Source organism: Peromyscus eremicus, chromosome 5 (assembly GCF_949786415.1).
Source record: "Peromyscus eremicus chromosome 5, PerEre_H2_v1, whole genome shotgun sequence".
Taxonomy (NCBI): Eukaryota; Metazoa; Chordata; class Mammalia; order Rodentia; family Cricetidae; genus Peromyscus; species Peromyscus eremicus.
The window spans coordinates 99273199-99293949 of NC_081420.1; the positions used below are offsets into that span (position 1 = coordinate 99273199).

General features: G+C 49.2%; 1 protein-coding gene across 1 annotated transcript in view; it reads right to left on the reverse strand.

Annotated features, from left to right (window-relative positions):
* Positions 1-1217: 1217 nt before the first annotated feature.
* The window catches only part of Zfhx3 (zinc finger homeobox 3), a 246451-nt gene continuing 226917 nt past the window's right edge, over positions 1218-20751 (reverse strand). Inside the window, exons 8-10 of the mRNA XM_059264040.1 lie at positions 17703-17805; positions 10836-16286; positions 1218-7173 (exon numbers count right to left, since the gene is read on the reverse strand). Of these exons, the coding sequence (XP_059120023.1) occupies positions 5495-7173; positions 10836-16286; positions 17703-17805 (7233 nt within the window). The 3' untranslated portion in view covers positions 1218-5494. The remainder of the gene's footprint in view (positions 7174-10835; positions 16287-17702; positions 17806-20751) is intronic.

The following is a 20751-nucleotide window of genomic DNA, read 5'->3' on the forward strand; positions in this document are numbered from 1 at the left end:
AAGGCAGAGATGGCCTTGACTCTTAGCAACTCTTATCCTATTGCATGTTTTCATGGGTTGGGAAGAGAGATGAGTGACAGCTGTGGAGCCATCTGCTTTTCCCAGCAACACCGGAAAGAAAAGTCTCATGCTTGGGGAAATAGCTGGATTTCATTAGGGACAGTGGCAGTACTTGTTTGGCATCGAACTTGGAGCACTGGCCATAGAAGCAAACTTTCTTCTCTGAGTCCAAGTAATGCTTGTGACACCTGCAGACTGAGATTTTGAGTTAATCGGGTCACTGTTTCCTCGAGTGGAAATGGAGGGCCACTGCATCAACCAAGAGGGGTGGGGAAGACTTGCTTGACAGTAGCTGTCTGGGCCAACAGAAGGGGTTCCTTAGCTTAACACCTTGGAAGACAAGGTTCCTGTTGGCCAACGGCTGATACCACAGTCCTTGCAAGGACATAACCAGCTTGCAGTGGCACCCAAGTCCAGCTGCTAGACTTCTCTAAATTATTTAGTAGCCGTGCCTAATAAGTTAGAGATGAATTAAAGGCCTTTGGGCCCAATCACAGATTTGCTCCTCATTAACGAATTTTAAGCATTCCACTGTAAAATGAAGGTTTCCATGAGGAGCTTCTGCCATGTCTCCCTCCCTTGCATGGAGGAATTACCAAGGCTGCAGCACTTGTGTATTGCTGCCTCGGATCCTCTTACCCGAAGCTGAGAGAAGCTCTTTGCTAGGACAAGGAAACTGTCAGCCACTTAATTCTGTTTACCACTTCCTTCCTTCTGCCGTCAACACTAGATCCAATTCCCACTTGGTACAAGGTGAACCTACCCTCTCATTGCTTGAGGTTGTTCTGGGTATCTGAGATTTTCATAGGAATGTTGGAATTGAAAAATGAGTTAACTACTGGGGCTCTCTGGGTCAGGAGCTCTCCGAGGCATCAGGCTTACTCTGGGCAGTCCAGTAAGCTAGTCTTCTGGCCCAAACACACACCAGTACAAAGACACCAAAGAGTAATTGTGACTTGTGTACCTTCCCAGGCACCTTGGGATGAGTACACTTGGCACACAGAGCCTTAAGCCATTCATGACATTTACACCTCCCCAGCCGTGGGCATCTCTTACACGTATGCCCCCGTACATGCACACAAATCTGGTAACAGACAAGAACTTTTGCTCATATTTTTTTAATGTATCACAATGAGCAGGAAACATACTTGATGAAATATTTTCAAAGGAGTATATTCAATTACCATCTACAATCAACTTAACTATGACAACAAAGTTTTTGTGACAAATTTCTTTTCAGTTTGAGTTCCTTGTGGTTCTGTTAGTCTCCATGTATTTTGGTACAGTCCGAGATCAGCATCGTTACAGTAACAAAAAAGCTAACAAGACTACATTATAGAAAAACACCAAGAACATCATTTTTGGTTTCACTTGCTCTATTTTTTTTTGTTTTTGTTTTTTTTTGTTTGTTTTTTTTTATGGTTTTTTTGTTGTTTTTTTGTACATTGCAAAGGCTGTTCATATACCTCTTTACCTCAGGGTCACGTTCATTTCTGCTTTCTTTCCTACCCAAACTTGCCCCCCCTCCCCCCTGAAGAAAGTAAACAAACAAAACAAAAAAAAAACTAGTCAAAGCTTTGTTTCACAGTGGGCAGTATCTCAGCGCCAACAAACAACCAACTCCATTTTATGCTTCTATTTAAAATGTTTTAATTTAATTTATTATTTAAAAAAAATATATGTCCATGAACATCAAGTGCACTGGCTTGGGTCACTGCCTCTCTCCTGCAACTTCCTGCCATGCCTGACAACTCAGGTTTCAACATGTGCCGCCCCGTCTTACTTCCTTTTCAATTGTGTAAAACTTTGGCCACATTCATCTTTTTAAATAGCTTTTCATTAATAAAACAAACAAACAAACAAAAAAACCAACTTCCTAGATGCAGTGTGTGTGTGTGTGTGTGTGTGTGTGTGTGTGTGTGTGTGTGTGTGTGCGTTCCTTCTTAAGCTTACAGGAGGGCCAGAGGAAGGATGGATGAGATAACTTCAATTCTGACAGGTAGCCTGGTGCTGTATGCCAAACAGTGTCTAACACCAAGCCACATCATGAAGGAACTCAACGGGGGTGGGGTGGGGATTCCTGCCAACAACCAAAAAACAAAACAAAACTGAAGTGCCAATAGAAGTTAGGAACTAACTTTAAAAGTGAGTTGAGATAGTCTACTCAGCTACCCACTCCAACTGCAGACAGGAGTAAACTCCCCGAGTGAGAGCATCTAAACAGCTGAGCACTGTAGTGAATTTATGCTGTCATGCTACAGATCACAGCCACTGTGGCTGCTAGTCCACACATCCGTGACCAGCTCTTGTCTGCCTTCTGATTTTCACCATCACTGACTGCTTTGCTATTCCTGGGTTAGGGCTGAGAATTTCTTCCTTGATGGACATATGTATGGGTGGTGGGACTGTAGAGGAAAGCGTTCAGTACAGATCTCCTTTCAGGAACACTGGTGGGTAGAAGCATGCTTAGCCATTCTACCCAATCACCTTGTTGTTGCCAAACACACCCACAGGTTGAGGCATGGCACAGTGAAACACTGGCGGTCACTCTGCCTCACGGAGGGGAGAGGGCAGATGGTAGTAGCTCCAACTAGAACCAACAGAACCACCGGGGAAGGGCTGGCAGAGTTACAAAGGAGCTTGAGGTTGGGCGTGGGGAGGATAGAAATTGCACTATTACCAAGCAATATCATTTTAAAAAACAGTTTTCGAGAAGACCTAGCAGAATGGCAGGTAAAGCTAGTGTTAAAATTGTTAATTGGTATCACACAGAGAACCAAAACCAAACATTTTTCTATCGATACAGACACAGTAACATACAACAGTTAAATGGTAAAAATATATATATATATTTCATAGAGTTACAAACAAGATAAAACAATGGAGAACAAAAACTGTACAACTTTAAAATTTAAAAGTGTTCATCTCAAAACACAGGGAGAAATACAAGAACTCTTGTTAGAAGGAAAGAGCTATTTAAAACAGTAAGTGTTTTGCGTACTTGCTTTTGACACCTTACGCTACAACTGGATACTGATAGGAACAGTTAAGATGGTATTCTTTTAGTATTTCTACTTTTAAAAAATTAAAAAGGAATTTGCACTGTGCATCAGCCTAGTTAGAAATATGTACAACAGTTCAGGATCTACTCTTTCTTTAACTAAAAACAAATTCATAAAAATAGTCCCGGCTAAAAAAGAAAGTTGGGGTGGGGGGGGGAGAAAAAAGAAAAATCAAAGATTTCAAATCTTGGAATGCTCCAGTCTTTTGCAAGGTCGATGAGTGGCTTCAGCCCTGGGGAAGAAGCCCGGAAGGTGGCCAACGGAACCTGGATTCACAGTCTTCAAAGTTCCCTTTGAAACATAAGGAAGAGAGTGAGAGAGAAGGACTTCACACTCTGGGGGCCAGGGAGATTATGTCTGTTGGTGTTTGGCTATGAAACTGAAACAGCAAAGCATCTATTTGTCTTCAAAACTTAGGTTTTAGCAGCACAGTTTTCCTTTCGAAGTTTAGACCGTTTTAAGATGAAAATGGGTTTCCGTTGCATTGTGTTGTGTTACAGGAATATGGATATTAACAGAAACACAAGTGCCTGATGCATGTGTTTTCTTTTTTGCTCTCTGTACATTGCTATCTGTTCTTTGTTGGCTGCACTCTGGATCACTCGCCGCTCAGACTGCCTAACACAAGGACAAAACTTTGAAGTAAAAAAAAAATGTGTCTTTTGGTATCTGGAATTGTCATTAACAGCTGCCTCTCTGCTTGCAGAAGCAGCACACAACGACCTGGAACTCTTTTGTGTTTTTCTTTCTTTCTTTTATTAAACTAAGTCTTGTTTGTTTAAATCAGAAACAAATTCTCAAGTAACAAGAACCCTTTCCCCTTTTTCTGCATCAGCAGTGAAAGGGTGTGTCTTTGGATTTTTTTTAAAGCATGAAATTTCTTTTTCTGAGAGAGGAAAGAAAAGACACAAACACAAAAACCAAAACCAAATCTCTAGCCAAAAACTTCTTAGAAAGAAAAGCACACAGCCCCAATTACACAAACTGAAATGAATGTTTTAGTTCAAGAAAAGAATATTTGAAGTGTCCACAGATCAAGGAGAGAGAAAGGAGGAGGAAGAGCACAAAGAAAAGGCCAAGGAAGGGTAAATAAAAAGATTAATCTCAGGGCTAGTAACTAGAATTAAATGCCTTTCGAAAGTCTCAACTCCCCAACCAAAAATAATCTGTGAGGACCCTGATGATCCCTAGAATCCTCTGAAATTCTTTCTTTAGGTTTATAAAATAATCCTGCAGCCACCCTCCAAGAAACGAAGGCAGCCGCTCTAAGTGGGAGATGAGAGGATGGAGTTGGGGGGAAGAGACGACAAAGGAGAGAGACGCTCAGGTGAAGCAACAGATTGCAATCTATCCACTAGGGATGAACAAGACATCAAATGCGGAGCTGTCGCTGGACCACACAAAAGCTAAATGCACAAAGGGTTTAAGTCTACACACTGCTTCAGCTCGTCTCCAATGCAGCGATCTACTCAACACCAAGAATGGTCATACCTACCATAAATACAGAAAGTCAGTTTTTAAAACTCATTTTTTTAAGCTACAAGTCCTCAACACTCTTTGTGTGTGGGTTTGTTCTTTTTTTTTTCTTTTTTTTTTTCTGAAGGTGGGAGTGCTTAGCTTTTCCCCTTGAAAGTGGCTTCAGCAGAAAAGCCATTCTTGAAAATCCCCAGAAAGCTAAAGCAGTTCACATTGTTTTTCTTGAATACTTTCTGCCCATTTTTAAATTAACAAAACAAAACAAAACGAAAAATCTTTTCTGGAACAAAGGGGAAAAAAAACATATAAAACAATGATTCTGAAAACAGAACAAAGTGTGAGCGATTGACCTGAGAATAAAAAGACATTACATTTCTTTTTTTTTTTTTTCTTTTAGCAAGCCATTGGTATCTGAATGCTAAGATAGCAAGAAATTTAAAACTGTAACAAGGTGGAGTGCTTTCCCATACAGTGCATGCCGGGCTCCTCTGTGCTATCAAGGTGGGGCAGTTCTCAAAAGGGGCAAATATACAAGGGGTTTAAGCTCCAACGACAATAGGCAGGCCCTGCGGACTTCAGTTTCCCAGACCAATAGTACCTTTAAAAGGACACAATGTAACGGGGTTAGGGTTTGTGTTTTCCTTTTTTAATATTAAAACAAAAAAAAAAACAAACAAAAAAAAAACAAAAAAAAAAACAAGGATGTAAAATCACCGGCATAGATAGGTATATGGGAAAACAACCCACGCTTTTTCTTTTTTTTTTCCTTTTTTTTTGTTTTTTGTTTTTTTGTTTTTTTGGTTAGAAGCTTTGGAATTGCAGTTAGTCTATTTTTGAAATTGGTTTGTTATTAATTTTTTTATTTAAATTCATTTGTAATTGTTCATCTTCAAAGCTTACAATCTGAAGGTGTCCGTTCCTACACTGGTCAGACCACTGTCCTTGGGGCAGCTGGGGTCTTTGGGACCCTCCACCGGGCTCGCCGGTCCGTCGGACTTTTGGCTGAGATCCGTGTCAGACTCCTCCGAATAGTCGTCTGTTGGCATCGAGGGCTGAACCCCTGAGGTGCTGCATGAACTTGAGGTAACCGTTGAAGATGAGGAGAGAGGAGGAAAAGAAGGGGGCTTCGCGGCTGAAGCCCGGGAGCCCACTGGCGGCCAAGACTTCCTGGAGGCGTGGGGGGAAGCGGACGAGGACGGGGCGGCCGACGGGGGAGGGGGGCTGTCGTTTGAGTGAGCGGCAGACTGCGAGGTAGATGCGGTGCTAGGATCGGGGAAGCAGGCAGAGTGAGGTAATAAACTAGGGTGCTCTTTGGCGTTTCTTGCTGCTCTCGTGATTGTTCTGTGTTTGTGCAAGGCCGACTCGAGATGCTGACTCAGCGCTTCCTCCCCGCAGAGCGCGCTCTCGCACGCCAGGCAGTGGTATGAGCCGCCGCCGCTCCCGCCGCCGCCACCGCTGCCGGTGGGGACATGAAGCACCATCTCTTGCAGGTTCACCACAGACTGGCCGAAGAAGCAGAGGGACTTCAGGTGGCTTCTGGCCGCCTCCTCGTCGCCGAAGCCCGCCTGGCACTTGCGGCAGACCAACTTGTACTGCACCTTTGGAACAATGAAGGGGTCACAGAGGGAGTCCGCACTTTTGCTTTCTGCTTCTGGCTCTTCGGGGGGTTTCGGCAGGAGGGGGGACACCTCACGGGGGACGTTTTTCTGCTCTTCTGGTTTGGGGGATTCTTTGGCAGGGTCTTTGTCTGGGGAAGCAGCCCCCTGGGGGACTGGGGTTTGGCTTGCTTTGGGCTGCTGCTGCTGCTGCTGCACTTTTTGTTGTTGTTGCTGCTGCTGCTGCTGTTGCTGCTGCTGTAGTTGCCGCTGCTGCTGCTGTTGCTGCTGCTGAATTGCCTCCTGCAGACTCTGCTGGTATTGCTGGTACTGCTGCAGTAGTGAACCTGGAGACAGCCCCATGAGGGCCTGCGACAGGGCAGGGCTGTAGGGGAACAGGCCTTCCATGCCATACATAGGCTGCAGGTACCCGCTCTGCAGGGCGCCAGGGATCTGGGGGGCATAGTAAGGAGAAAAGCCTGGTACGAAGTAAGGAAGGAACTGGCTCGTGAGCAATGCTGTGGGGTCTGAAGTCAAGGCCGCCTGCAGGGCCTGCAGCTGAGCAGGGTCTACTGCGTACTCCATGGCGGGCAGTGGGGCTGAGATGGTAGCTGTAGCCGCTGTAGGGGCCTCTCCTTTCTCCTTCTTGGGGACAGGTAGGGGCTCCCCTTTCCCTTTATGTGCCTTTTCCTTCTCCTTTCCTTTCTCACCGTCCTTGTCTTTGCGTGGCTGTTGCAGGGGGAGCTGTGGCGTGGGTATCGGCTGGGCTGCTGGCGGCGGAGGAGGCTGCTGCACCTGTGGCTGCGGCTGCTGGGGTTGTGGTGGTTGCTGAGGGGCCATTGCCATGGTGGCTTGTGCTGGGGTCGGGGAGCTCAGCGAGGCTGAGGACGGTTTATTTGGTAATCCAGATGTGGGGAGGCCAGGGGAAGGAACTGTTGTGCTGGGCAGACCCATCAAGTTCGGTTTAGGAGACGTTAAAGCTAAAGAGAATGGAGACAGAAAGAAAAATCACCATCAGTAGGCTAGGGGTGGGGAGTCAGAAATTCAAGGGGCTGCACCTGTGCCTCTGGCACAGTCACAGATGTTTACACCCGAAGGGTCCTCTCAACAGGTGTACCCTGCCATGTTTAGGGTTAGGTGGCCCAAGGATTATAATCAAGACACAGACCTGGGTCAGCTTCCATAGTTCTCCATTCCCACTAGCAACACTCACTAGCTCACCTTTCCCTTGCCATGTACTTCCAGATCCCATTCATTTTGTCCAGTACAAACTAGCCTGGCAGCCCCCAAACCAGCTTCTAGCAACTGGGACTCATGTAAACCAAAAGCAGTCATCAAGTGCCACAGACAGAAAGCCAAAGCAGGAATCCTAGCAGGGCCCCAAGCCACATGAACAAACAACTGTTTCTGCATGTGTCCCCATCACCCTGCACCACTGCAGCTGAGTGGATGCTTTAGGAGGGCAGAGAGAAGATGGATGAGAAGGTAGAGGAAGAGCCTGGGAAGAAAGAAAACAACTCCTTCAGGGAAAATCGCTCTAGCGCCTTGGTTCAGCTGATGGGTAGCAATATGTCTGTGGAGTAAGACACATCATCTCCTCCTGCCTCTGTGTAAATAGCACACAACAGGGTGGGTTGCAGACACTGGGGTGACACCCTCAGTTCTCAAGGTATCACAGCCTATCCTGCCCATTACTCTTGTTTTTTTCTTACTGGTGATCATGGTCTGTAATGCTGGGACCATACAAACTATAGTCCTATGTATCTCTGATCTTGCTCAACCCTAATCCATCACTACATACAAAAAACCCACCCCAGGGCCTATGGGCTTCACAACTGTCCCTTGCATAAAGACTGGGTCCCAGAGTGATAGAACAGAGTGTCGCCACAGATGGTACACCAAGCTTCGGCGGTGATAAGAAGGCATGTGCTGGGAAGGGACAGAGTTCATTGGACAATGTACAATGCTAAGAAAAGGCAGGTGTTGGAGAACACAGACCTTGGAACACTTTACCACAGCTGAAAAACTAGACAGTGTATCACAGGACACGTCACCGTTCCTCAGCATTTGACCAGGACTACCTTCTCCCAGATAGCTGAGGTAGAGGTTGCACAAACACGACACTGTCTTCATGAGGAGGGAAAAAACAAGAACCAACAATAAAACACTCTGAAGCCCAGAGTTGGATGAAGACTGTTCATTTTCAACTTGAATGATACAGTGTATCAAAACCTCCAAGTTACAGAAGCCAAGAGCAAGGTTGCTTCCCGTTGCCAATCCCAGGAGAACCAATGCTTCCCTCAGTACAGCCACTGAGGGCAGCTCATCCAGTTTCCTCAGTGAACACCAGGGACCGAGGGCTTGTTGGCTGAGCGGGGAATATAAAGCTTAGGGCATGGCTTTCTGTGTGCCGGTGGACAGTGGGCCTGTTCCAGGTTTGAGGTCTGGGACCAGTACCAATGGGAATGTCTGTGGATTTGCCCACGCCCATGGCTTCACGCTTTCAAGAGAAAGGTTCAGGTCAGAAGGACTCATGTGTGTGTTCAACTGACGGACTACCCAGAGATTCTGACTTTAAGGAACACTTACTGAATCCCTGCTATTTACCAAGCTCTGCACTTGCACACTGCTGCCGTAATGCTGGCTTTCTGATCTGTAAGATCAGAACCGGGCAAGGTACTTCATCCCCCGGAAACTCAGTTACTGTGGAGTCGGACTGACCTTGTGTGGATCACGGCTGACACACATCAGATGTGTGACCTTTGGTTCCCTAGTAGATTCCTTAGAACCTCGGCCTTCTATAGTAGAAGACTGCGGGCACCCCATGAATGGGCACGTGCAAAGAGCTTAGCGCCGGGCCGGGCATACAGTAACTGCCCGACAGACCCAAGTTCCTTCCCTCCCGTTCCAGGTCCACTGCTTCTACAAGCAGCAGCGGGTGAGGGGCTGGTAGCTGGGGAACACCTGGCTGCCCTGAGGATGAATAGCACAGCTTTGCTCCAGTCCACTCTTAAGTGGTCAGAACCTGAGCAGCACATATACCCACTGACTGACTGGAAGAGCCCAGAGGCCTGGGTGGGAGTTCTGGCTCCTACCCTAGCTTGCTGAATGGTCTTGACCTCTCTGGGCCTCAGATTTCTCATCTGCAAGACATTCTAAGTCTACTTTAAAAATTCTTATTATCATATGTGTGTGTGGGGGGGGGGGTGTTCATGTGCTATCGTGGGTATGTGAAGGCCAAGGGACATCTTCTGGGAATCGGTTCCCGCCGTTTGCGCTGTTGAGGCAGGGTCTCTCTTGTGCCGGCCCAGCTGTATCCAGCTTAGCTAGTCCATATGCTTCTAGGTGACTCCTGTCTCCACTTCTCATCTGGAATCTTGGGGTTACAGATGTGTGCCAATGTATCAGCATTTTTTTGTGGGTTCTGGGGATCAAAACCAAGTCATCAGGTTTTCATGGCCTGTGCTTTTTTCACCCAACGAGCCCTCTTGCTGGGCCCGATTCTCCTGTTCTCACATCCTTATAGGCTGGGATAGCTTAGTCTCCTGCCAGTGCCCTAGGCTGCAAGGATCATCCGAATGTCCGACCACTTGCCACGATTGGTCTCCTGGCTTCAGCATCAGTCTGTGCAATATATTTACGCAAAAGCCTTTGTCTTAATGCTTTCTTTTCTTGTTCCCTTTGGTAAGAAACCGAGAGCAGGAATGCAGTAGCTTATGTTCTATTAAACACCACCACCACTATTACGTTATTTTAACTAGGACTGCTCTAGGAAGCACCTGAAGCGTCAAGCTTCGGAAAGACAAGGCGGCCTCAGGAGGGTCTAGTGTGCATGCATAGACCTTTGGAGAAGGGACTAGCTAGCATGTGCCTAATCCTCACAGGATGCTGGAGAGGAAGGTCCAATTTAAGAAGGATGAGAAGATGGGTGAAGACAGATGATGAAAAAAGAGAAAGGAATGTCTGTTGGAAGAACTGCAGGAGTCTCCATCTTTAAGAGAGTCCATACAAGCAGCAAACGTGTGTGGTTCTAGATGAGCAAGAGTGAGGGAGAATGAAAGAATGGCTGAGGATCCCTAGAGTGCACATTCGCCATTTGTCTGAAAGATTAAATGTTTTCATGTTCAAACTTAACAGACGGCCTCTGTAGAAACTAGTCACTGTTCTGAATAGAAGAGAACCATGGAGGAAGCACCCAGCACCAAAGGGCAGCTTCCTGCTCTCGAAAGCTGGGCGGGACTGCATGCTTGAGGACAGAGGGTTGATTTCAACTCTCTAGCCAGGTGCTACAGGGTCCAATATGGTCTTAGCTAGGCAATCCCGTTGTAACAATTATGGGAGTGAGATTGTAGGACCACAAGGTTGGAAATTCCCTGGAAATTAGTATGCCCAATGTTTCTTAGTAATGGTGATGTCAGAGGAGATACTCTGAAGTGGCACTTCCATCCCAGCACAGGAGAGTCCAAGTCCCCACTGGCACTGGGGAGGCACGGCTGGATGGGAACTGCAATCCTGTTGTTTTGGGGAGACTAAAGAGGCAAGCTTCCTACCTGCCCACCACTCAGAACGTTTCGTAACCACATCACAAAACTGATCATCTACTCGACTCTGACAACCGTCACCTGCAGCAGGCAGGACCCACCTGTGTTGGATGGAGTAAAGCCTGGCAGAGAGGGGCTGTTGAGGCCGGGGAGCAACACAGGAGGAATGCCCTGGAGCGCTGGATACGTGGTAGGGAGGTTGAGAGCCTGGAGCGGGGCGTTGTCAAACATCCCCTGCTGCTGAGCTGCCAGTCCAAGGACCTCATTAGCCTTTTTAATCCGGTCCAGCTCTTGCTGAGCCATCAACTGACGTACAGTGGCTGGGTCAAAATATTCTTTCTCCTTGTCCAGCTGGCTTCCAATGGTGTCCTTAACTTTGGAGATATGCTGTTGGGAGAAGATATGGTCACGTACAGACAGCCTGGCGCTGTACTTGATGCCACACAAAGTGCACTCTGTTTTGGGTCCCTCATAACTCGTTTGGTTTATACCAAAATGCTTGGCCATGCTTAACTTGGACTTCTTCTCTTTTGCCCGGGCATTCTGGAACCAGACCTGAACAACTCTCTTTGGCAGTCCAATATCATTGCCCAGGACCTCGCACTCTAGCATAGTGGGTGTCCTGTAGTCATTAAAGCATGACTTGAGGACCTTCAGCTGCAGATTGGTCATCTGAGTGCGAAAACGTTTCTGCCCAGGTCGATCCCCGCTGTCACCGGATTTACCCGCAGAGCCGCTGGCCCCGGGACTTGGGGAGCAAGGGTCTGCCAGGCTTGAGGTTTCACTATAGTCCACTGTACCTTCATTGTCATACTCCTTGCTATAGAAGCTGGGGGCTGGGCTGACCAGACCAGACGACAAGCGGTCTTCGTATTCGGACATTGCCATCATGGCCGCTTTGGTCAGCCCCTCGTTAGGTGCGGAAGATTTGGTTTCGGTCGCTATTCCCGACGCGCTGTCGTTGTCGGCATTGCCCTCGTCCCCCGTGGTGGTGTCTGTGATGGCGGTGTTGACGGAGGAACAGTCATCGTTGTCCAGCTTGGTTTGGTCAAAGTTCAGGTTAACTGAGGACATGGAGGGGCTTTCAAAGTCTTCGATCCCTTCCACCTTGATGGAGGAAGGACTGAGAAGAGTTCTAGGGGACAACTCCATGGTTTTACTCACAGGCGAGAGCGGCACACCCTGACCGTCACTGCTGCTCGGGGGTAGGTGGGAAAAGCTAGTCCCGTCAAAAATGTCCCCCTTCATCTGGAGTCCCCCATCACAGTCTAAGAGCATGGCAGACAGAGTCAGGTTGTAGCCAGCTCTCTTGGCTTCGTGCCAGTGCCGAGACCGGATATGAGCCTCGAGGGCAGTCTTGGCCTTGAAGAGTGCTCTGCAAAAAGGGCATCTCCTGTGGGCCTGTGCTGGGCCCACAGCCCGGAACTGGCCTTTCCTTTCCCGAGCTCGGGTGTTCTGAAACCACACCTGCACCACGCGCTTCTTCAAGCCCACCTCATGCGCGATGTGATCCAGCATCTTCCGGGTCGGGTTGGAGTCCAGCAGGTACTTCTGGTAGAGAATTTCCAGCTGTTCTGGCGTAATGGTCGTCCTCAAACGCTTGTCTCGCTGGGGCTCTTCTCCCGTCCCGCTGTCGTTTTCCCCGGGGCTGGCGCTGGCCTTCTCCTCCAGCTTCCTCTTGAGGGTGTTCATGGTGGAGGTCGGCGTGGAAGGAGAAGTGGCTGAGCTGGCAGGGATCTGAGGTATGGCCCCGGAGAGCAGCTGGCTGGCCAGGAGCGGGTTGCTGGGATCAAACAGCATGAAAGGCATATCCAAAGACCGGTCCAGAAACTGGGGGTGGATGAACTGGTTCTGTGCGCTCAGAAAGTGAAGCTGCTGATGCTCCTGCCAGTGCTCGAAGGACGGGAAAGCCAGCTTGCACTGGTCACACTGGTAGGGGATGAGCTGAGGAGGTAGGTTTGCCAGCTGTTGAGGAGTGGACGTGTGGAGGGGCTTGAGGGGCAGATGGGAGAGCTGAGAAGGGCTGGGGCTTGACTGGGGGAGGGGGCACTGCGGAGGAGGTGCTTGTGGCGGAGGCTGCGGCAGGGAGGGGGCGGCCAGCTGCGGGAGCTTGGGCTGGGGAGCATTTGTCTTTTGCTCGGGCTGCTCTTGCGGCTGCACCTCTGGCTTTGGCTGTCCTTGCTTCTCTTGGGTTGGGTTTGGCTGCGCACTGGGAGGCTCGGCCTGCTTTGGCTTCTCGTCGCTCGCCTCTGCTTTCGAACCGAAGGTGGCCAGTTCGTCTGTCTCTGCGGTGAGCTGCAAGAACGCAGAGGGAGCAGCTGTACTGGCGGACGGTGCAGGGGTGCTGTAAGCCTGTGAGGGCATAGGGGTGCTGCAAGAGGAGCTGGTGGGGGTGAGGATCTCCATGGCATCCATGGAGTCCTCATTTTGGCTGTCATCCTGCCCTTCTTCATCCTCATCCTTGTAGCACAGCTTCTTCTGGTGTTTGATGAGATCAAAGATGCGCTGGAACACGAGGCTGCATTTTTTGCACTGGTAATTCAAGTTGCTTGTTCGAATGTATCTATCATTTGTAAGCTCACGCCGCTCTCCATCCTTGCCCTCTCCCTGATTCTCATAATTTTTCCTGGCCTTTTGTCGGGCATTTTGAAACCACACCACTATGACACGGGTTGGAAGGTTCAATAAATTAGAAAGCTGCTCAAATTCATCGTCCTTTGGGTAAGCATTGGCGTCGAAGAAGTCCTGAAGGACTCGGAGCTGGTAGTCCGTAAACCTCGTTCTTGAGGATCTCTTGCTGCCCCAGTACTCCTGCTTCTGGGGTTCCGGCGAAGGGGGGCGCGAGTCGATCTTGAGCTCCTCCAGACTGGTGATGGGAGGGTTGCTGAAGTTGTACGGGGAGTCCTTGTTACGCTGCCGCTCCTTGAAGAGAGTGTTTCTGAACCAGTGCTTGATCACTTTCTGGGGCAAGCCGGACTTGTCCGCCATCTCTTTGATCTGCTCCTCGCTGGGCGAGTTGTTAATGTCAAAATACTGCCGGAGCACTCGGAGCTGGTCATCGGTGATCCTGGTGCGAGGCCTCTTGTTCTGCTGCTGGAGCAGGGCTGGATTGAGCTGCTGTTGGTACAGCTGGGCCAGATCGGCAGGCAGAGGCTCCACAGGGCCAAGCTGAGGGGGCAGCTGAGCTGGCAGAGTCTGCAGCGGCATGGTCTGCATCATCAGGGGTGAGAAGATGGGCAGCTCCATGGGCATGGAGAGCTGGGTGAGAGGCACGGAGGGCTGGGCCGGGGCGATGGTAGGCGACGTGATGGGTGGAGCGGATGCAGGGATGGCTGGCGTGGAAGCTGGCTGGGGGGGTGCCGCAGGAAGTGGGGGTGGAGGAGGCGGGGGTGGTGGGGGCGGCGGCTCTGGGGTCTGGGGCCTCAGCGGGTACAGTTTATCGTAGTGCTCTCTGTATTGCTTGGCAAACCTCTCGAGCTGTTTGAAGGGGAAATAGTTCTGGTGCACATGCTCTTGGTGGCTCTTCAGAATCAAGATGTTGGAGAAGAGCTTGCCACAGGAGTCACACTCAAGCTTGTCCGGGCTCTCACCCTGCTCCGTCTTTCCACTCTTCTTCTGGACCTTCTGCTTGTTCTCATTGTACTGGATGACCAGCTCAAAGCCAAAGTTCTCCAGCAAGGCCTTGGTGGCATTCCCTCTGGCATCCGAAGCAATGCGGGGAGGAAGCATAGAAGCCTCGGAACCACCCCCTGGTGCCAACTCTTTCTTCTCTTTGGCCTTCAAGGCATCTGGCAGTGATTCCTTTGGTCCTGTGGTACCCTCTCCCCCCTCCGGCCCCTCCCTCTCTCGCTGGCTTTCTTTTTCCTTTTCTTTGATGGCCAGTTTGTTTTTCTTTTCGGGGTGCTGGCTTGGCTGAAGGAGGGCTGAATGACTCTGGGAAAGAGAGAGTTGACTCTGCTGCTGCTGCTGCTGCTGCTGCTGCTGCTGCTGCTGCTGCAGAATCTGTTGGTGGCTCTGCTGTGGGATCTGGACCTGAGCCTTCAGGTCTTCCAACAGGCCAGGGCCTGACCCTGTCAGCGTCAGAGCCCCGCTGGTCACAGGCAAGCTCACCTCAGGATTGAGCTGGAACTCTGCGCTGGGGATATAAAAAGGGAAGAGTAGATGCTGCTGCTGTTGCAGCTGGAGCAAGGTCTCTGTGGTCATGGGAAAGTGGGGAAGGAGAGTGGGGTTAAAAAGCTGAGACTGGATCAGGGCAGCCTGCTGCTGCAACTCCTGCTGCAAGTGGGCCTGAACTTGAGCCTGGGCCTGGGCCAGCGTCTGCGCCTGCTGTTGCTGCTGCTGCTGCTGCTGCTGCCTGGAAGCAATCATATCTGCTAGCTTCTTCCGGTTGGCCTCCTTGGGCTCTGAAGGGGAAGTGATGTTGGCACTGATGGGATTCCCCAGAGGCGGCATCCCCACACTCTCAGTGGGCACCTGGCTCAGCAAGCTGGAGCTTGGAGCCATGCCCGCACTGCTCGGATTGGTGGTGGTGAAGGTGTTGGCCCCACTGGTGCTCACGGGACTTGGAGCAGAGGCACTGAGGGACATCCCGCCGCTGTTCCCAGTCCCGTTGCTGCCGCCACTCGCCGCTTCCAGCTTGGCTGCTCGGGCCTTGGTCTGGTGCAGCACGGACCTCATGTGGATCTCCAGCGTGGAACTCTGGCTGTACGCCACATTGCAGGTGTTACACTTGAATGGTTTGTTGTCCGGGCTGCTGGTGGGCTCTGGCTGGCCAGTTGCCGATTCCTGCAGGGCTCTCTTTAACTTGTGCAGGTGGGAAACAGAATTGTAGTGCACCAGCAGGATGTTCTTTTGAGTGAAAGACTCCTTACAGACAGTACACTTGTAAGGGCGGGAAGGATCTAGAAACTTCTCCATGGTAAAGTTGGGGCCTTTCCTGAAGGGCAGAGCTCTCTTGGGCTCCGAACCCGAATCTTCCTGTACTGACCCCGAGTCGCTGCCTGCGGGGCTCTGCTTATCCTCCAGGTCACTCTCTTCCTCCTTATCTTCTTCAACAATGATGGTGTGGTCTTCAGCCAGGGCGGGGTCGCCCATGGCCAGGAGGTCCCCGTTGGCTAGGAGCCCTCCATAAAGCTGCTGGATGTCAGCCTCACTCAACTCCAGGTGACTTGTCTCAAGGTGTTTCTTCAGAGCCTGGAAAGTCCGGAAGCTGCGCTGGCAGAGACAGCACATGGTGGCAGCCCTGATCACGTGGTACTGGGAGTGGAGCTGCAGCTTCTCGATGGTCTTGAAAGCCAGGCTGCACTGGTTGCAGCGGTACTTGTACACGTGGCGATCCGACACGGGCAGCTGAGGCCTCTTGGCGTGCACCTCGTTGAAATGGGTCTGCAGGGCGGCGGAGGTCTTGAAGACCTGGTTGCACCCCTTCTTCCAGCAGAGGAAGCCCGAGTCTTCTCTCACGCCGCTGGGGTCAGCAGAAGAGGGTTTCAGATCTCCACTGGGCTCTGCGCTTGCAGACGGCAAGATGTTCTTTCCCAGATCCTCTGAAGTTTCTGTAAAAAACAAACACAGCGAGCCCAAAGATAAAGGTGGCTTTGTTCCCAGGGTGGCACTCAGAAGAGCCATTCATTTAGCCAGGCTTTACGAATACAGGAAACACCTGACAGAGCGCCAGCATCTTTCCACAGGGCCCGACCCTAGAACGCATGCGCAGTAAACAAGGTGCGCACTAACCGAGGTGAATAGAAGGATGTAAACAGGTCCAATTCATAACATGCCTGTGTCATATCACAGACATAACAGTCTTCTAAATAGTATTTAATTAACTCAGACACGTCAGTTTCCCACAGGGTAGTTTGAAGGTTACTGATCTTAATGGTGCCTTTTATGTTCACTTTTCTTGGTTATAAAAAATTGGCACATTAGATCTGTTGTAAAGGACACTGGCACTAGTGCTGTCCTAAGCTGTGAGGAAGTTACATGGTTTTGGGTTTCTTTCTTGTTTGTTTGTTTGTTTTGTTTTTCGAGACAGGGTTTCTCTGTGTAGTTTTGGTGCCTGTCCTGGAACTCACGCTGTAGCCCAGGCTGGCCTTGAACTCACAGAGATCCACCTGCCTCTGTCTCCCGAGTGCTGGGATTAAAAGCATGTGCCACCACCGCCTGGCGCTTTTGAGTTTCTTAAAGGCATTCTGTCTCATGTTTAACATGTCTTTTTTTTTTTTTCCTTTTTCATCACTGTTTTTTGAACCCAGGTACTTGCTCCTGCTAGCAGTTAAGTATCAATGTGGCTTTAGGATGTCAGCACTATTCAGTAAGCAGTTAAGTATTTCCAATTACTAAAATACATTACTGTTTTTTCTTTAAACAATGAGATCATCATATCCATAAATACTCGGGCTCTTCCCAGGTCATCTGTCCACTTCTAATATGGACACGTCACAAGGAAGAATGTCCGTAAGAGTGTGTTCGAGACTTAGGAGAGCTTCGCAGAGGCCTAAGAACACTCTGTGGCGTGACAACTGTGGCAGAAAGGTCCACGGCCATGGTCCTTCCAAATGCTATGTTTACAATAAGGCACTTCCAGAAGACTCCAAGAATCCTATGCAAAGGCAGCAAGAAAGGCAACTAAGGGATCTTTGAATGGCAGGTCTCTAGCAACTTAGCCCTTAACTGTGCACTCCCGGGGTGGGGGGGTGGGGGGGGTGGGGAGGTGTGCAGGTGTGCACATACGCCCCATACCAGTATCCCACCGGATCTCATGCACAGTCCTTTATCTTTAAAGCATGTGAACCCACTGTCTACACGTTACATCTTAAGTCTGAAAGTGTACAGTTTTTGGTGATGAGACCCGCCAGTCCCATTCACCCAGGATCTATTCTAAAGAATCCCTAGGCCCTTGCCCCACGACAATGGTGACGCAAGAACTGATCGTGTTTCAGTCTGTCAGAGGAAAGACTAATGACACTAACCAGGTTGCTTTCCCGCCTCTTCCAAATTGGAATTCCCGTCTCGGTCTGGAACAGCTGCAGGGAGAAACATGCTGCTGGGCATCACCATCTCAGGAGTGGTCACCTGAGGAGAGAGAAGCGGAGAAACCAGAGGAGTCAAAGCGTGGAGGAAACAGACACCAAATACGAAAGGTTTAAAAATTATTTAATAAGCAAAATTAGCCTTCACCAGTGTTAAGCTGGAGGTGCCACTTTTCATAGCTCAGTGAAGATTCATGTTTACTAGACAAAGCTCACATCAGTCAAAAGTGTTTCTACGGTTACATTCTGGACATAATTAGCAGTGCACACTTGAAGAATAATCTTATTATTAATATTTTTCTTTTATGCAGAATTTTGACTTTGATCACTGACAATGTTTTGTCATGGGCTGTGAAACTTCTTGTGCAACCAATTAGGTAGATAAGTTGAAAGGCCCACCTTAAGCTGCTGAAAACATAATAAGACCCTAATTAAATCATACCTAGTAAAGTACATGGTAATCTTGAAGCGGGGAGCATTGTAGCACTGTTTTCAAAATGTATTCAGGCAAGGAGAGGAGGGGAGTCGGAGTGAGGGGATGGGGAAGGGGAGAGGAACAAAGGAGGCTAAGGACACGCAGCCACACCGCACATCTTCCAGGAGACAGCACTGTAACCCTTTACAAGCTGCGAGCACGCACAAACAAGCATGCTTTGGAACTCATGTAAGTCAGGATTTCATCTAGAGCCTTTGTGCCTGAGGACACAGCATCAGAGGGGACATGTGCCCAGCCGTCCAGCTAAGTCTGCACCGCGTTCTACACCAGGGCACCCTCCCTGACCTCCAGACTAGGCTGTTAGCCCCTAATGGAGCATTTCCATAATTAGCTCCGATCCTCAGACTTTTTTTCTGTTGTGTGGCCAGAAGCCAGTCCCAACAACTTATCACAGGCCTTCAGTACCCAGGGTAAGGAAAAAGGGCTCTCCATCTAAAAAGCAACAATCTCCCTAAGATGCATGTGCAACCCACTGGTGGCCACATCCTCAAAAATCAAACGATGCTCCCTTTCCCAGCAACCACCACGGCCTGTAGCTCAGCATGAGGTGGGACCTGTAGATTATCTAACTCATGGGGTGGGGGGCGGGCATGTTAAGTGAGATATGATGGAGATGGAGGACAAAATGGGGAGGAGGGAGTCGATATGATCATATTGTATACATGTGTGACGTTCTCAAAACTAAAAGGGGGAAAATAACAGCACTTTCTCTTTGCCGGCCATGAGGCAGGAAAATTTGGCAGCAATAACAATGCAAAATGAACGAGAAACTGTCTTTAATTTGACAGTTGGTGGAGAAGTGACGGGAGCTGGTGACAGGGTGACTGGCCCCACTGGGGGCCCTGCTGTACCAACCAGACAAAACTTCGCTGCAAGAATCGTTTCACTTAGAGCTTTGTGTAAAATTAATATTGTAAAAATATTTTAGTGGCTGTAAGATCCCAGCCTTTCTCAGATGGCTGCTGGCATGTTCTCTCATGTCATCAACAACAGGTCAACAAGTAGAGGGAACCTACACAGCTGTGACCACTAACCGAAGAGAGTTCGCATTTAGGTGGGTGACTGTTTCTTTGCAGCCCCAGAAGCCAACAGGTGCTCCAGAGAAGGGTCCTGAGAAGCCCCGTGCAGGGAGGGCAGGTGAGTGTGAAGGGCATGTGCCCACCCCAGACAGCTGCACTGCACAGCCTGCCAGCTGTTCAGAGTCCGCTGCTGCCGCTGCCTCCACCGCACTGTCCAGAATGGCGTGGAGACTGCCACGCTCGTTCCAGCCATTTTCTTTTTAATACAAAGCATTTCTGACCAGTGTGGTTGGGGAGTCCAGCGGGAATCCAAGGAGTGAAAGGTCACCGATTAATTTATAGTCCTCAGCCAAGGGAGAGCACGAGGTTGGGGGTACGAGGGGGAGAAAGGGAAGGGAAAAAAGAGCCCCACCTCTTTTCTCAGTTGTAGCTGCAGGATCAGTCCTTTTTTGGGATCTTTAGGAATTATGAAAAATGAATCATGAGAAATAAAAAAAAAGCCCTACAGAGTAAAAAAGAATAAAATTATCTAACACCTCAGCTGCACATCATTATAGAAAACCGTGGGCTTTTTATAGGCATTACAGTAAGGCAGACATCCCCTTAACAGACTCAGTACGACGGATCAGTAATTGTTTTCATACACTTTAATTAGAAAAACTCAGATGGCTATGAATAATAATGGAAAAGAGAGACTTTTGCACTTGAAAGGTTGAAGTCAATCAAGTGTGAATGACGGCAAAAAAGGAAAAAAAAAAAGACACCAATTCATCAGCCCTCTGTTGTCTCGCTGCGACTTTAATCATAATTCCTGATTGGGATTCAAGAAGGCAGTAAGCAGCGGTTCTTTGTCTGCCTTCACCTTCCATCAATTAACTCTCCCCGAAATATAATCATCAACCTCACATGCTCCTCTGCATCTTAATCTGGCCTCCAAACCTGGAACTCCTGCCCATGTGTGTTTAAGGAGTGACTTTTATCTACATGCCTTGTCTCATCTATACTATGCCCAACCTGTCCTGGGGAGGCAGGCAGTGAGTTGGCATATAAAATTTAATAGGCAAGAAATCCCCAGGAGGCAAAGCGGAAGACCCCTGAAGGGAACTAAGGGTCTGTGTGTGCACATGTGTCTGAACCAAGGTTGACGAGGAAGGAGCCTCATTGTGTAGACTACCAGTGAGGCCCCTATCAGTTCCCAAATATTAGTATTTCTAGGCCTGTGTCTCTTCCTCCTCCCACTTCACAGAGTTTTGTATTCCAAGCTTCTTCCTAAAGGGCCAGAAATGTAATCATGCCAACAGCTCACGGAGGAGGGGCCTGCTCAGTGAAGGGAGAGTCCAAAGGTGGTGCTCCCTTAGTGGTCGCCTTGGCCGCCACTGTTTTCCAATCATATTTGGCTCCTGGACTGCATGGAAGGTTCAGAATGTCACAGCCATAGTCTCTGTGGGCCAAGCACATCAGTCCCTCAACCATG